Consider the following 17400-nt stretch of genomic DNA (forward strand, 5'->3'; position numbering starts at 1 on the left):
TAAGCAGCAGGCTGCTATAGCTTACAGTGGCTATATGGCTAAACTGGATTAATAATAAAACCTGATGTGCTCTGCAAAGTTAATGGTTATACTATCTGGGGTACTAAAATTAAAATGTATAGCATTGTAGATAATACAGTAAGAGTGATGCCACACTGCTCCTACAAGAATGAGTGACTGAAAGAAGGCAACTTTTTTGTTTCTTCTAAAATGTTTTTGGCATGAATTATTTTTTTTCATCTTGCTCTTACTATGGAACCAAAGACAACTGAAAAATGATTGCTGGACTTCCATGTAGCAGCTCAGAACACTAGGCTATTGTGAGCCTTGTTCTGTGTTAAACTGCAGGAAAAAGTGTACAAGAATTAATTGTTACTAGATTTTGGCTTATGTTGCCTCTGTGCTAGTCCCCTCAGTGGGAGGGATAGTTACAATCACTGTTCAGAAGCACAGTGAGTAAAGCATCAAAGCTTAATGATTTTAATAGTTTTAATCTAAACAAAAAAGCAGTGCAGTAAATTTTTCACTTCCACTGCATATACAATACTTCATGTAACAGTATCCTGAATCTAGTTAGATGCTGGTGTTAAAATTAATAGAAGTTGCTAGTAGTTAATAAACTAGTGTTTCTCAGCTCTGTGTTATGAGGACTAGATGTTGTGAAGTGTGAGAGTATCTTGCCTTAATACTCTAGAGCAGGTAGTGATCCAGTCTGTGAGACTTAATAAAGCTGGTCAGAGGAGTCTGGTGTTGGTGAAACTGGAATTACGGGTAAATAGATCTTATAATCCCATACTTAGTGGAGCTAGTCTTGTTATAAGCCTTTCATTTTATTTTTACTAATACATTGGTCAATGTCAAGAAAATGGCTTAAAAAGGGAGGTATGAAGATTGAGTATCTGGCACTTTGTCCTGAAAGGTAACTTTGAAACACCGAATTACCAGATCTAAAGTGTGCTACAACACAGTAGTAGTTTGTGTAGTTTGGCAAAGAGTGTACTGTTTTGATGCTTATCCAGCGCAGCAGTAATACAACATAGTTCTTAAACTGGGCAAAATAAAGCAGTTGGGAATAATGCTGTTGAATATCTTACCCCTCAGGAAACTTAGCTTCCAAAAGCTGTATTGAGAGAATTTAACTTGCCACAAGTCAATGGGGTATTAACTCTGAAAGCGTGACTCAAAGATTGAGTCATTGAAATATGTAAATACTGCTTTTGTCTTTTTCCAGAGGCAGTACTACAAGTTCTCTTCAGTAGGTAGTGATGATTGTGCTGGCTCTTCACCTGAGGGAAGGAATTCTTAAGTTCGTTTCAGTCAGGCTATCCATTCTTCATGTTCATGACTACACAACTGTTACAGTCTTTGCTCAAAAAGAAAATAGCCTGAAGTTGTAGTGGGTAGAAATTAACAATGAGCTAATGTTACAGGTCATCCATCTTAAAATGAGAAATCTTCCTTTGCCAAATCAAGTAGAATTAGCTGAATGTAAAAAGGTAACTGGAGTTGTAGTCTGACATTTAGTGGGAGCTGACTCGGATTGGGTTGCTTTGGGATTGGGTTACTTTAGCGTCGCTTCAGGTGAGCTATGAATACAAATTCTTGCAGACTAGCTTCTTTGGCATATGATGTTTTGTGGATGCCACCACATTAATGATGCAAGCCTGAGAGTACCAGTCTGTAATCGAGAGCAGGGAAGCATGTTTTGACACATTTTAAAAAAAACAATCCTAATACTGTAGCTGTAAACAGAGTGACAACTTTACTCTTGCAACTTAATCAGGGTATGTCCACTTCAGTGCCTTGTATATGTAATATCAGCAAAGTTGAGTAAAAGGGAGGTTAATTTCCTAAGTACTCAACATTCATCCGCTTCAATCATGGAAGACAAAGTTTAGTGTGCAGAAGCATTCCTTAGAATTTATCAGCTCCTAAAGCAATGATCTGGGCAAGTTTCACTGAATTTCTGCATGTGATTGGGGAATAGGTATTTATGTGCAAAATAAGCATATGGGGTGTTGGTGGGATTGCTTAAACTTTTACAACACAGGAAGGGTACTTAGTCAGCTCTTTAATTGCAGTGCTTGGCTAATAAGTAAGTTTCTCAACATCAAATTCCATTTCAGGCTGGAAAATAAGCTGTTCTATCTATCCAGATTTCTTCTTGCCTTTTTTTTTTTTTAAATCACAGTAGGTATCTGGCTTAGCTGGAGTTACGGACGTAGGACACTCAAATAATTCGGATATTACACTATTTTCAGGAATTAAGTAATTTGAAGATGACATAAAATACACTTGAATCCAAATGTTCAAAGATGCAGCAAAGTAGTGTGATTGCAGTAATATGCCAAATAATGGGGCATAAATTACTGTAACCTAGTAGCATTAAAGAGCAAGTAGTGTAACAAAATCAGTGGGAAACTAATAATTCATATTCAACTACATGTGCAATTTAGGTCATGCATTGTTTGATAAACATAAGTATTCCTAATTTTTTGTATGGAATTGATAAAGCATTGACTTGAATGTTTAGAAACTTTGTCTTGAAGCATATTGATGATTAGTGATCTTTGGTTTTAAATTAAAATCATGACTACTAACAGGATGTCTCTCTTGTTTTCAGGTCTTGGCACAGAATGAATATAATTAGAGAAAACAGAGATCTTGCTTGTTTCTACACAACAAAACATTCATGGAGGGGGAAGTAAGCAGTTTAAAATTCGTTATGTCTTTTTTAAAATGTTTTGCGTGACATTTCTCTTCTCCATTACTGGATTTAACTGCATGGTTCCTGTATTGATGGGTGAAAATTGAACTAAAGGCTCCTGCTGCTCAGTCTCTGAACTGAATGTAGCTGCACTAGAATCAATTTGGCTTTTAAACAATGCATTTCAGCCTTCCTCTGTGTGTGTTCCCACACTTCAGGGTATCTCTGAAATGGACTACCTGACTTACTCAGCTTCCGAGTCTCTTGAACTTGGTATGTAAAGCACCGATTTTAAAGTGGAAATCCTTTTTCTTAGGACAGGTTCTTGGAGGAGTAATGTCTTATGTACTTTAACAGATGAGGGTCACTAGTCCACACATATGCTTAACATGTTGTGTAATAGATTATCTGTTAAACTACTAACTGAGATTATTTGAAGACTTCTGTTACTAGAAATAAACTTCATCCCTAATGGGGGTCTTGGATTTAAAAATCAGTGATGCTTCTGTCTGCAAAAGCGAGGGAACTTCTAATGAAACTATCCACTAGACTATCATAACTGCTATATGTTATATTTTGTTATACTTTAAACTCAGCTGTTATGCATACTACTTAAAGCTTCGTAGGACTTTCCTCAGTATCCTTACCCATTGTTCCTTATCACATGCATAGTAGTGCTGTGAAACTGGGATTTTTCCTTGCTACCTAAACATCTACAGAACAAAGAGGGTACATTGTTTGCACCTCAGGAGCATGAGTACTGCTTTATTCTAAAGATTATACTGAGGGATGATGTCTGAATCTGTTTGACCAGTAAGTTGAAACTGGCTTTATTTTTTTGTCTGTCTGATGACAGATACTACTTCCTATCAAAGTTTGGGAATGCTGAGGAGGAAAGCAGGATGGGATTTCAAGGAGTGGCAGCCACAGATGTTTCTCAGTTGTGCTTTGAGGAACCATGAGATTGCTTCAGTGTCTAATCAAAGTGCTCCATGCCTTTTTGTCAGCAAAAATTAAAGCCCTGGGTAGTTCAGAGTCCAGAGTAGACTGAGCAGCTGTCTGAAGACAAAATCTTTCCTCTGCCAAGACAGATACTTGATTGACTTGAAATATGGTTTAATATTTAGTTTTACCTCATTGGAATTCTAGCCAATGCTTGTATAAATTGAGTCTTACCTGAATTAAGATGCATGCATTTGTATTTGTGTAGGCATGGGTAAATAAACTGTAGTAATAAGTTACTATGTTTGGGTAGCACATTAGAACAGTTTATCCCTCTCAATCTTTTTTTGCTTAACAGAAGATACCTGGTCTCGTCCTCTGAAATTCCTGTGGCATATGTGTGAATTTATTGTGCATATGATTTGAGCCACTTGATGAAAATTATATGCATATAACTTGAATTGCTTCTCTTGCCCAATGCCTTCCATGAAAGAGTCTGTTCATACATCGTGCAAGCTATTGAAGTTATAGTATGACCTTGAACTTTGGTGGTAGCATTCTGATAAACTGAAGTCTTAGAACTTCAAACTAAGTCTAAAACAGTTGGTTAGTTTAAAAACTCGCTGGCACTTTACTGTTCACATAATGAAGAGGAAAGGAGTATTTAGTGAGTAGTTGCCTCTTGTGTTGTAACAGAAGCTTATATAGCTTTTAGGAAGCTTATATTTGAATATTTAAGTCCACTTAGTTCACAGTTATACATTTTCATTATAATCTATGGATAACATAAGAAAAAAGCAGTAACTTCATGTGTAGTGTTAAATAAGCCTGAATCACTTTGTCTATTCCTATGATTTGTCACTTTGCTGAGTATGGCAGTTAAAGTATTTTCTAGTAGTACAGATGCTGCTGCTCCAGTGTCAATCTGTAGTTCTGTAAAATTAATGAACATTGTCTTTCTCTTGAGTATGGTGGTATAAAACTTGTCTACCAGGTTTATCCTGATTATAAAAAGTAATGTCTGACTTCCACAGTACTTTGTAGAAACTATCGAATAGGCAGTAGCCTTTTTACTGGGAAAAAGACATTTGCTTCAAATTCTTCCTCTCAAAACAGCCTGGCATTAGACTGTACTGCAAAGTAGTTTGAGAGAGAATTAATGGTAAAGTCTTGAAGGCCTGGAGGTATAAATAACTTTCTACATGTTTTAAAGTGAAGTTCTGGACAAGAGTATGTTTAGGCCACATAAAAGAACTGACTTCTGACTCTTAGTGCAGCAAGACTTGAGTCTTCTGAATTTGCCTAGGGAGAGGAGATGAAGAAAATGGTAGGAAAACTTTAAGGAAAATTCAACTACATGATAAAACAAATAGGTTTTTCAAATAGATGAAGCATCTCTAAGGTGGCAGTTCAGTATTACAGATTTTTCTAAGCTTTGAAGAAAATAAGCACTTGCTTTAATTCTTAGATAAACTTCTCTGTGCCAGTAATGGATTGAACTTGCATCAGTTTGAAGAATAATGAAAAATGGTAGGGAATGAAATTTGAGATTGACTGTGTCAGACAGATACTCTTGGCCTTGCTGTTATCAGAGAAGGGAGGATAGGTCAAACAATGTGATATAGCAGCTCTGAATGCATCTGAAGCACATGCAAAGTTTGACCTTAAACAAAAATGATGGCTTGTGCTACAGACCTGGCAAGTGAGAGAGAGGGGACTGCAACACAAGAATGTAGAGAAAGAGGGAGGAAATGACCTGCTGCTTGATGCAGTGTCTAATATGGCATGAATCCAGATTAGTCAGCTATCCGATTGATCCTATCCTGTTCTTTCTATATCAAACTCACAGTTTACTCGGAACTGAAGCTTAAACTGCCACACAGTTTTAATGTGGACAACTATCTAAAATATTTTAATTTGGTTCAAATTCAAGAAAGGCATTAATGTTCAGATCCTGTTTCTTCAGTCAGAGAATAGTTACTAGAAATGGCTCTGGTTCAGGTTTGGCTTGCTTTCTGGGCAGGACAGCTTCCAGATAGCAGTACCCTAGAACAAGAAGTTTGTACAAGTAGTAAGAGATTAGTAATAACCTACTGTTTCAAACTCTGGTTAGTTATGTTGTAGAACTTTCTGATTCTGAAATATGTAAAAAGTCTCTATATGAAAGAGTTGGTTCCAGAAATGCTGTGAAGAATTTCTAGGAAATGAAACTGTGGTAAGGTTTCAATCTTGCATTTGATGCATCTGAATTTCTTAGCTTTAGCTCACTGCCACTTGTTCTTGATATGCCTGAAATGCAAGCAACTACCTTCTACAGCTGTTCTTTAAGCACAGTTAATGTATCTGTGATATGAATCTACAATGACTAGCTGTTTATTGAACTATAGCTTCAGTGATGTGAGTCTTTCTGAGTTTAGTAGTCTTAGTTTTCCTCAAGGTGAAAAAAATTAGGCTTGACCGTAATAACAGTTTGTCTTGTTACAGTATTGTGACCAGATGTGTAAATTGGATTATTTCATATTGCAACTGGTAGTACCTTCCAGTGCAAGTTCCAAGAGTCTTTAGTTATGACTTAGCCAGTAATGTAGGAAAAGATATACATAAGGAATTATATTTAGTAGTATTGTTTGCCCCTTTAGGATTATAGAACAAAGGGGCTTAACGTAAAAAGGTAAACTGCAAACTAACAACTTAGGAAACTGATTAACTTTGTTAAACTGTTAACTTTAACACTGACTTGTATATAGCTTCTTAACATTTTTTTTTGCTATTCTACAGGGTTTTTCTTTGACTTCTGGAGAAACTAATTCTCTTCTATGTTCTAGGTATAAGCGAGTCTTTTCAGTTGGAACCCATGCCATCACCACATACAATCCCAACACGCTAGAAGTTACAAATCAGGTAACTATCACTTTTGAACAAGGCTATTTTGAGTTACTTCATACTTATGTTCACCATCCAGAGTGAATAGTGTCATTCAATCTTCAGAAACTATCTAGTCTGACAAGATCTCAGCTAAACCAGAAGGTATAGCAGCTGCTGCAAAAGCACACACACCAGAAAACCGGTGTTGCCTTCACTAACTCTACAAATATCCAGTGGTTCTTATACTTTGAGACAATTTTTCTTTATTGGCCAGTAAGTAGTAGTTTGCTTTTTGGGTGTGCTGTTCTGAATGAACTGGGGTAAGTTTGATCACTGTAAGACAATGTCCCTCAAGGGAGTCAGGACTCTTGCTTACTTTGCGGAGTATCAGATAGGAAGCTCAAGCTAAAGCTGTCATGTAGCATGTCTATTGTCTCATTACAGCAACTTTGTCATAGGTTGTATACAGTTGTTATAGGTACTAGGGGTTTTTAAGTGGAGGAGGTGTAGGTTTAAAATTACTTACAGTATAATCTAATTACTTTCAATTGTCTAGTGGCCTTATGGAGATATCTGTGGTATTTCTCCTGTTGGAAAAGGACAAGGAACAGAATTTAGTCTTACTTTTCGCAAAGGGAGTGGAAAAAAGTCTGAAACTCTTAAGTTTTCCACAGAACACAGAACAGAACTCCTTACAGAGGCACTGGTAAGATTTTTTTTTTTTCCCCCTTCAAGCAAGCAGTAAGTACTTGGTTATCATTACCATTTGTGGTAGCTTACTATGCTTTCTTTCCTTGCATGAAAGGTAGGAAAACAAGTTCTTTTGAGCTGTCCTATTAATGTATTTGATTTGGTGTCAGTTGCAGCAACCAGTGCATTATTCTTAAATAGCAAGTAATACAAATACAGAATATATTAAACTGCAGTGGAATGGTGAGACTTCAAGGAGGCTCAAGTCCCTTGAAACACCATCAGCTTACAGGTAGACTTGCTGAATAGATTTGCTATCATATTTGCATTCATTCATATTTAACTTTTTTAAAAACAGAGATTCAGGACAGACTTCTCAGAAGGAAAAATCACAGGACGGGTAAGTGTCTGGCTTGTCTGGATCATGAGCAATTTAATGAAATTATCTGAAGGCTTCTACTGTGTTCATGCATGTTTGTCCCTTTCATAAGGAGTCACATGGAAGAAAGAGACAAGTGGTAATGGACACAAGTTGCTTCTGGGAAGATTCTGATTGAACTCCAGAAGAAAACTTTTTACCATGAAATCAATTAGATATTGGAATTATCTCCCAGGGGAAGTGGTGGATTCCTCTTACATTGGTCAGTTTTAGGAGTCAGCTTGACAGGATGCTGACTCATCTCATTTAAACTATACTTTTACCTTGAAAGGTTGGGCTAGATGATCCTTGTGGTCCCTTCCAACCTGGTATTTTATGATTGTGTTATGCTTGTGCTGTATGCACTGCCTCTCCACTTACCCTGATCCTTATGGTGGTACCCTTAAAAACTCTTGAGTGGTGCTGCAGAATTAAAGGGCTTTGCCATGTGGAGCTCTTATTTGGAGTGAAGGAAGAAGAAAAACATAAGCTTTGATTAATTAATCAGTGTTTTACTACTTCCAGCATTTTACTTTCTAACTCTAAATAGTTTTCTGCATAACATCCCGAACACTTGATGTAGAAATATTGTTTCCTAGGAGGATATATGTAGGCCAGATTAAAACTAGAATTGCTCCTTAATGAATCTTTGTCTTTTGGTCACAGAAGGTAGCACTTTAACTTAAAGCATTGCATAGACTAAATCTTCAGTGATGAGTGTAGAAACACTACTGAAATATGGGAGTCCCCTTTGTCTTAGTTTAGAACAGACAGCTAACTTCTGTTTATTTCAAGTCTGTATTTGTAATGGAATATGACTGCAGGAGATGAAAAACTTGCACTATAGAGATATGTTTAATTTAGTCTTGATTAGCTGAATAACAGCAGCTGGTGGAACAGCTGTTTCCTTGTCTAACCACAGTGCACATAGCCTGTGAGAGGGCCACCTTCTGCAGCAAGAGAAACTTACTCCCTTTTGGGGCAGCTGGTTTGGGTTTGCTGTTCTCTCTTCAAAATGCATTGTTTAAGCTGTGGCTTCCTTGTCAGTAGATAGCCACTTTCATTTGATTCATAGTGTTTACATAGGTAAGAGCATTAAGAGAAATGATATAATTTTTTTAACTTTACACCCACGCTGCTTACAAGATTGGAAAAGAGCTATTGCTGTGTAGTAAAGGAGTGTGTATGTAGATGTCTAAAAGTAGCTCTCTCTCCAGAGGTATAACTGCTATAAGCATCACTGGAGTGATACAAGGAAATCTGTGGTTCTGGAGGTGACTCCTGGCGGTATTGACCAAATTGATCCTGCAACAAATAAAGTCCTGTGCTCCTATGACTACAGAAACATTGAAGGTTTTGTTGATATTGCTGGCTATCAGGGAGGCTTCTGTATCCTCTATGGAGGATTTAGTAGATTGGTAAGTACTAAAATAAAACATCTTGGTATGGTGCTTAGCATGTTTACAGCTGCGTATTTAATAATGAAGCTTCAATGTAATTTGAGCATACAAGTATGTGTCTTTAGGACCCAGCTGTGGAGCCTCAGGGTTTGTGGACAGGCTTTAAAATCTCTTTTCCACAGGAAATAAAATAAAACATTTGAGAGCAATGTGTGGTTTTTTTTTTTTGTTTATTGGATGGTTAAAAACTACAGAGTGTAAAATATCTAGTTAATTCTATTTGGAGAGTGAATATGAATGCCATGTGGATGTGGAGTTTCCTGGTGTGTCTCAAAGTTACAGAAGTGACAGGCAGTGTTACTAATCTACCTAACTGACGAAAGGGTTCTTCTCAGAAACAAATCAATCAGTGGTGATACTTTCTTTTTAGGCCTGTGCTCTGATATTCAGCAGTTTTGCTTGAGAAATACTGCAGTGTAATGTTGGTTTCAAAAATCTTTAAAGGGTTTCTGTGTTTATACAGCAAGCAGGTGAAATGGAACTTTTAAGAACTAATTCATAATTCTTAATGTAAATATAGCTACCTCAGTCACTACTAAGAAAATGAAACTCTGCTCTCTAGATCAGGGTTTCCACATCTTTTGTACCGCAGGGTGCTTGCATCTGGCATTTAATCAGGAAGATATCGTTGATCCTTTAGAGCTGCCCTAACCTTGCCTGGCAAGGCTGTGTAGCATCTGGGGCTACCACTGTGATTCTCTGGTTCATCATTCCTGCCAGGCTGTCAGGATCTGTTGCCAAATGTGGACAGACAGGTCATGCAGATGCCTTTACTTTAATGGCAAGCTAATGTGTAGTAGAGTATCCTTTAGGAATAGCTGCTATAGATTTTTTTTTTTAAAAGGGAAATGTATGCTTAATAGTTGATCTCTTGTGTAATAAATACCTTTTCTCCTTATACTGTACACTTAGCAAAAGCAAGCATAGCTGCTGGGAAGGTTCTCTGCTGTTAAGTATATAGTGGGGATGATTATTTATGGCACTGATTTCTTGAGCTATGCCATATTTTTCACCTGTTTTGTTGGTTTTTTTTTTCCTTGTCAAAACTTGCAGCATCTATTTGCATCTGAGCAGAGGGAGGAAATTATCAAAAGTGCAATAGAGCATGCTGGCAACTTCATAGGTATCTCTCTGCGGATAAGAAAAGAATCCCTAGAATTTGAGCAATACTTGAATCTTCGCTTTGGAAAATACAGCAATGATGAATCTGTAACATCTTTAGCAGAGTTTGTTGTTCAAAAAATAACACCTAGACATTTGGTAAGGATATCAAACTGAACTTACTTGGTGGTTCTTAGGTGCTAAGAATTCTTTTTCCTAACATGGCTTGGTTTTTGGTTTTTAAGGAACCTGTGAAAAGAGTACTGGCTCTTACAGAAGCTTGCTTAGTTGAACGGGATCCAGCTACTTATAACATTGCAACTTTGAAACCTTTAGGCGAGGTAAGAGGCAAACTTTTTCAGTAGCACCTCAAATAGAAGCTCTAAAAAGTGGTAATAGTAGGAGTTTGATAGTATATGTAGGATGGCCTCAATACATACAGTAGATAGATAATACTGCTTCGTGAATGTGATCCTTATCTCTTATTTTTAGGTATTTGCGATAGTATGTGACTGTGAAAACCCTCAGCTTTTTACCATTGAATTTATCAAAGGACAAATTCGAAAATACTCTTCAACAGAAAGGTAACTGGAGCTCCTGTGGGTTGTAAATTCAAATGGTAGCTGCCCCTGTAGCACTTCTGGTTTCTCAATGTCCATTGTACTGACCCTTGGAAGTGTTAACTCAAAGCCTTGCTATTTTAGTGGTCTGCCCCTTACAAATCAAGATTTACAGGATCTGAATCTCTCCCCTTTACCTTCATCCCAACTTTAATTAAATCTCTCCAGAAGTTTTCTGATGATCATGTAAGCTGTTGGACAGTTAAGAGACAGTATGTTTCTCATAAGGAATGCTGTTCAGTGTATGTTGCACTTGGTTAAAGCAGTCTATCTGAGAGGAGGACAGAAAGCACAATTTAAGTGGTAAGGAAATGTGAAGGTTGTAAACCCTTGAGCTGTCTGCTTGAAATGGTCTTAGTTGATTATATTTAAAACAGCCAACAGAAGAGTCCCTGGGTGCAGCTGTAATGCAGTCTAATCCTGCTAAGTAAGGTTTTGCAGAAAGCACAGGGATGAATGGCTCACAACATGTGTAACTCATTAACAGATAATCTGGAGTTGATCCTTTTAGTGAAAGGCAGCAGCTGGCTCTACTTGGTGTAAGACAGCTCTGTCCTTACAGTGAATAAAGGAACACTTGAAAGTTAGTGACTTCTTCCAGAGGTGTAGTTCTTAGCACCGGTGTTACTAAGAGATTCAAAGTATTGCTGCCTTTCATTCTGTGCTTGATTGGTATTTTTTCCTATTTTTCTTATAACTCTGTTCTTCAGCATCACTCTTCTGATCTAAATTGTGTGTCTTTCTTACAACCCAGAGATTCTCTTCTGGCTAGCTTGTTGGATGGAGTAAGAGCTTCTGGTAACAGAGATGTCTGTGTAAAAATGACCTCCACACATAAAGGACAGCGTTGGGGATTACTCAGTATGCCTGTAGATGAAGAAGTAGAGAGCCTTCATCTGAGGTTTTTGGCTGCTCCTCCAAGTAAGCAAATGCTTATTACATGGCTTTTATAGTGCTCTTTAAAGTATCCAGGTATTTAGTCAAGTGCTGTGCACTTAACTTTTCTTATTTCTTCTTCCAGATGGTAACTTTGCAGATGCCGTGTTCAGGTTCAATGCTAACATTTCCTACAGTGGGGTGCTACATGCAGTTACACAAGATGTAAGAATAAATTCTCTGCCTCTCCTCTTAAGATGATGTTAATGCATAAAGATATTAATAATTGTTATTTCTGAACTAGGGTTTGTTCTCGGAAAACAAGGAAAAACTCATTAACAATGCTATAACAGCATTGCTCTCACAAGAGGGAGATATTGCAGCATCTAATGCAGAGCTTGAAAGCCAATTCCAAGCAGTAAGGCGACTAGTGGCTTCAAAAGCAGGCTTCCTTGCCTTTACTCAGCTTCCAAAGTAAGTAAGAAATCTCTCCAAGGTTGGAAGTAGTAGGTGAAGACAGTTCTTGTTTTGATGTCTTATTTTTAAAACTGAGAATTGAGTTAAGCCTTGCTTCTGAAAAAGACTGGAAGGCTCTGTGCACGATTGCTTCCAGTAGTATGAGGCTGTCATCAAGCTTTAATGTAAATTGAGAATCCTAAATGATCATTAGTATGTAAAACTGATTCTTTGCTAAATACTCCTTGCCTTGAGTCAAATATGGTTTAATGTTTTTCCTAATAGAAAAACTTCTAAAATGTACCTTCACCTGTCCTTGAAGTAGGGAGTTCTTCATTCTTAAAGTATGTTGATGCCATTGCTATCTTCATTTCAATGCAAGACAGAACTTGTTGTTAGGAAATTAACTTGTACAGTAAGTAGAGATTTCTCTTTTCTCTCTAATCTCTGTGATTTTTGCTTTCCTTTCAAAAAGATTTCGAGAACGGTTAGGAGTGAAGGTTGTGAAAGCCCTCAAAAGGAACAATGATGGAGTAACCCATGCCTCTATTGACATGCTTTGTGCTCTTATGTGTGTAAGTATTAAATTGCAGATTCTTTCACTTTGGAATGTGTGAACTTCAGTCTACTGAAAGATGTAAAAATAGGACTGTCCTTCAGCTTGCAGTGTGCTCTAATAGGAAATAACTTGTGGTACAGTGATTTCATTTTGTGTGCTTCTTATGGGCTCAGTGTGGCTTTTGGACTACAACTGTTAAGAACTGAGGGTTGAAATGTGACTGCATAGTGATTTTTATTTTTTTTTTTATAGCCCATGCATGATGACTATGACTTGAGGCAGGAGCAGCTGAACAAAGCTTCTCTTCTTTCTTCAAAGAAGTTTCTAGAAAATCTACTAGAGAAATTCAATTCCCATGTGGTAAGTCAAATTTTGAAAACAGAACTCCTTTTAAGTGCCTTTCTTAATTGCTATGAAAACACTTCTGTCATACTTGGGTATATCTTTGAATGTATTTGTACCTGCAGTTGAAGTACAGAAGATACAGCTATGTATCTATGAAGCTTGTTCTAAGTGGGTTTGGATCTCAACAGGTTAGGATGTAGTTGTCTGTACTGCAGAACTTGTGTGATGTAACAAATATTTGCATATTTAATATGGAAATTGGGTGTTCCCTTTAATGAAAAGGATAGTGTAAACTGGTACATCCTTATGGGATTATAACTAGAAAAGGTAATTGGCAGCATATCACTATATGAGGTCATGAGTGTCAGGTATGCTCCAAGAGCCAGTACTTTACTGGAGTATTACCATACTTGGAGTAATGGCAGATTTTAAACTTCTGGTTTTTGTTTGCAGACTATTTAATGGTATGACAGGGAAGAACACCTTCAGTATCATGACTACTGAATAAAACTTCCATGAGTACTCTTGGACAGGGGAGAAATGCTGTATCTGTATTACATACATGTCTTGCTAATTTCAGGATCATGGGACAGGTGCCCTAGTAATTAGTTCGCTTCTGGACTTCCTGACATTTGCCCTGTGTGCTCCATATAGTGAGACTACTGAGGGGCAGCAGTTTGACATGTTGTTGGAAATGGTGGCATCTAATGGAAGAACACTATTTAAGCTCTTTCAGGTAAGATTTCACATTTATTATTATCAAAGGCCTTAGGTAGTCAGTGAACATGAACTTTTTCTTGTTCTCCTGAAAGACACATTTGTCTACTGTGCAGCTGGTTAATGTGTCAGAACTCTTTCTACCTTGGTGAGTTTAGTCTTGCTTTACCTTCAGATATCAGATTGAGGTGGTTTTTGTATAGTGAATGATATGCCAAATTGTTGAAGAATAGTCTACCTAAGGCTTGCTTCTAGAAACAATTTTGAATACCAGTTAAATGCTAAGCGAGATTCAGCAGATGCACAGATCTTCCTCTCTTTGGAGATTCTGCCGTTCTTTCTTTCATTCTCAGTAAATGAGTTAAAAGTTACAAGACAAGAGTTACGTCCTCTTCAGTAGTAAACCTGTAAAAATTCTAGGATTTTTAATTAATATGTCAGTGCTGTCTGTTTAAAACAGGATGCTCTTCTGCTTCTTAGTTAGTGTCAACTTGTCAGCTTCCTCAGCACTATTCCAGCTTCTCTGGTACGTACTGCTGTTCAGTGCCAAGAACTCCATTTGATAGTTTCATGAGGAATTCTTGTTTAAAGGTATAGGACAGGAACTTTTCCTGGGGCTAGCTTTCACAAACCTGGAAGATTAACTTTTGCCCAGAATTGGAGGTAGAACAACCATATAATGAGTGAAGGAAACTGAATCTCAGATGATCTAATCTTCAAGTTTTGCACTTGGATAATTATTCTGTCATTGTTTTGTTTTAGCACCCTTCCATGGCAATTGTGAAAGGAGCAGGTTTGGTAATGAAGGCAATAATAGAGGTGAGATTTTATCAGTGTTACCTGGGATAACATATTAAATATGGATTGAGTATTTTGGAAGTACAATTGCTTACTATTTATAAGATTGTTATGTTAGCTTCTTTTGGGGGGAAGGTGAGGAACAGAACACCTACTAAATTGTGTTTTGTATAGCAACTTGCTTTATCTTACACTTGGGGGGTTGGAAGGCATGTGGGTTGGGGCTTTAGGTAGTGCCTTGCATGTTTTCATACTGCAGTCAAAGTTTGGCTGTTAATGTTGTCAGAGTCACCAGACCTGTGCATGTTAAAGAGGGTGTCTTAAGGAGAGTCCATGTTTCCTGGGATGCATTACTAGATGGAACGGGACTGGGATTAGCAGGCAGTAGTGTCCCAGAGCAGACTAGTGATGTCAGCCTCTGTTCTTGCTCTTTCTGCTTCAACAAAAGATGATTTGGCTTCATTAGTTTCCATACCACGTGATGTATGGGCCGAGTCCATACTTCTCAAGGGCTGCTCGTGATTGTTGCAGGGTGACCTTGCGAACTGACTCTCGACACTTCCTGTGTTGAAATTCAGGGCTAAAGTTAGTGCCTCATTGTATCGCAATGGCTTATGCATCTGAAATACATCTAGTACTTTCTTGGAATGGAAGTGAATGAACACTTGAAATAGAGGTATTATAAATATGCAGGCTTGCATTGGTACACCTGAAAATGATAGTTAAAAGTTGCTATGCTCTTTATTACAACTTCTGTCATTTGGACCATAGTGGGACAGGTGCTTGTAAAAATGCAGTGAAGGCGGCTTCTTAATTATTCATTGCAACAAGTATGTCTTCAGTGAGTGACAGTCTTATCCTTGTGACTATCTAAACTGAACAGCACCAGTTATTCTTAAATGGTTACTGTTCACCAAAGTCAAGCAACAAGTAATTACATGTGACTGTCATTCTTTGTTTAACCATAATTGCCACTTCCACACTGCAACTGTAACTTGCAAATGTACTGCCAACCTCCTGATCTATGATGGAAGGCATTCATCTTACCCTATTAAGTTATTGTCCTCATAGATATGACAACCAATTATCTGGTCCATGGCTTTACTACAACTTTGATTAGTTGCTGTTGAGAACTTGCACTTAAAGTCCATCATACTATAGCTTTTGGAAATTAGTTGACATAATTTGATGGTCAAGAAGGCCTTGGAATTGTAGACTAAGATAAAAGCAGCTTAACTAAGATTCTTTCTTTAGTAATCATCTTGCCCTGTTTCCAAAGGAAGGAGACAAAGAGATTGCTACCAAAATGCAAGATCTTGCCCTCAGTGAAGGTGCCTTACCTCGTCACTTGCACACTGCTATGTTTACAATAAGCACAGATCAGAGGATGCTTACAAATAGGTATGTCAGTCTCACTTGATATATATTATGTTTAAAAAGTCTAAGTAATGGCTTAGCTAATATTAGAAACATTGGGAGGTCACGGAAGAAAACTTGCAGTTTTTTAGGGGAATATTTTCTTCAGTAGCTGGTGTGTTTGAGTAGAGCAAGCTTCAGCTGAGACTGCAGCCACGTAAAAAAACCTGATTTTTTTTCTTTTTAATAAACCTCTGATTCTTTTTTTTAAATAAACCTCTGATTCTTTTTTTTAAATAAACCTCTGATTCTTTTTTTTAAATAAACCTCTGATTCTTTTTTTTAAAATAAACCTCTGATTCTTTTTTTTAAAATAAACCTCTGATATTTTTTTTAAATAAACCTCTGATTCTTTTTTTCCCCCCCCCCCCCCAAAATGAGATGTAGGTTGGTTACTTATTAAAGGCTCAAGTTTTGGTTTTCAAAAACAAACAAACAAAAACTTGCATTTAGCTTATTTATACAGTTGTATAAATTGTGGTGTGCACACCTCTGCCATCTTGCATGCAGTTAGGGTCACACATCCCATCTGAGAGAGAAGTGTCCTCAAACAAATTATGCTGTGAATTCAGCACTTAGTAGAACTTATGAGCTCTGAGACTGGGCCTGAGAGTATGCTGAGGAGGATGAGTGATAATTCAATTATTTTCACCAAATACAAGATTCTAGGTGTTTTAACTGTACGTCCTTAAGCACTTGGAGTTGCTAAGCAATGTAGTGACAAGTGGATCTTGTAGCCACTGTATGTCATTCAGGAAAAGAGCCACTATGAAACCTTCTGTTGTAATAGTTGTGTTTGGAGCTACTACTTACAATTTGCTTGTAAGGAACGCTTCATTTCAGTGCAGTAGAACCCTAGTGACAAATGTTGGCAGAAGGTGTCAGTTGGCATAGAAAACAGGCTCCCAAAACCACTTTCCTGACCAATAACTGGTATTAAGAGCTTCAAGTAGAGCAGTTAACAGTTCTTGATGGCATCTAGGCTCATAACTTTAACTGTAATTTAAGATTGACTGGATAAATTTACACTTGGTCATTAGATGTTTGACTTCTGCTCTATTGCTCAAGTGTTCTTTTGAGGTCTAGATCAAAAAGCATGTGCTGCTACTGTTCCACTAACTTCACTGGAACTTCTCAAAGGCAACACTTTAAAGCATGCTAAGCATATACTTAAACTGGAACAATGCTTTGTGCTCTTATGCACTCAAGAGCATGAAGCTCTTGCTCATTTTCATTTCACCAGCATGGTAAGGGTGTCAGTTCAGTGGTTTAAAAATCTGTTTGAAATACTAACTTGCAGTTTAATTTCAATGGCTTTTTTCAGGCAGTTAAGTAGACATTTGGTTGGCCTCTGGACAGCTGAGAACAAAACTGCTATGAACTTGTTGAAACGTATTTTGGTGAGTAAAAATGGGATGTAGAGTAGGGAA

The 17400-nt window shown here is 37.4% G+C and overlaps 1 protein-coding gene across 1 annotated transcript in view; it reads left to right on the top strand.

Moving 5' to 3' along the window:
- Positions 1-2626: 2626 nt before the first annotated feature.
- DNAJC13 (DnaJ (Hsp40) homolog, subfamily C, member 13) overlaps positions 2627-17400 on the top strand; it is a 46585-nt gene continuing 31811 nt past the window's right edge. The window contains exons 1-17 of the mRNA XM_010184236.1: positions 2627-2704; positions 6475-6550; positions 7071-7220; positions 7563-7604; positions 8840-9040; positions 10136-10342; positions 10429-10524; positions 10676-10767; positions 11558-11724; positions 11825-11904; positions 11984-12153; positions 12611-12710; positions 12947-13054; positions 13620-13775; positions 14519-14575; positions 15834-15955; positions 17295-17370. Of these exons, the coding sequence (XP_010182538.1) occupies positions 2637-2704; positions 6475-6550; positions 7071-7220; positions 7563-7604; positions 8840-9040; positions 10136-10342; positions 10429-10524; positions 10676-10767; positions 11558-11724; positions 11825-11904; positions 11984-12153; positions 12611-12710; positions 12947-13054; positions 13620-13775; positions 14519-14575; positions 15834-15955; positions 17295-17370 (1968 nt within the window). The 5' untranslated portion in view covers positions 2627-2636. The remainder of the gene's footprint in view (positions 2705-6474; positions 6551-7070; positions 7221-7562; positions 7605-8839; positions 9041-10135; positions 10343-10428; positions 10525-10675; positions 10768-11557; positions 11725-11824; positions 11905-11983; positions 12154-12610; positions 12711-12946; positions 13055-13619; positions 13776-14518; positions 14576-15833; positions 15956-17294; positions 17371-17400) is intronic.

Source organism: Mesitornis unicolor, unplaced genomic scaffold, assembly GCF_000695765.1.
Source record: "Mesitornis unicolor isolate BGI_N332 unplaced genomic scaffold, ASM69576v1 scaffold18915, whole genome shotgun sequence".
Taxonomy (NCBI): domain Eukaryota; kingdom Metazoa; phylum Chordata; class Aves; order Mesitornithiformes; family Mesitornithidae; genus Mesitornis; species Mesitornis unicolor.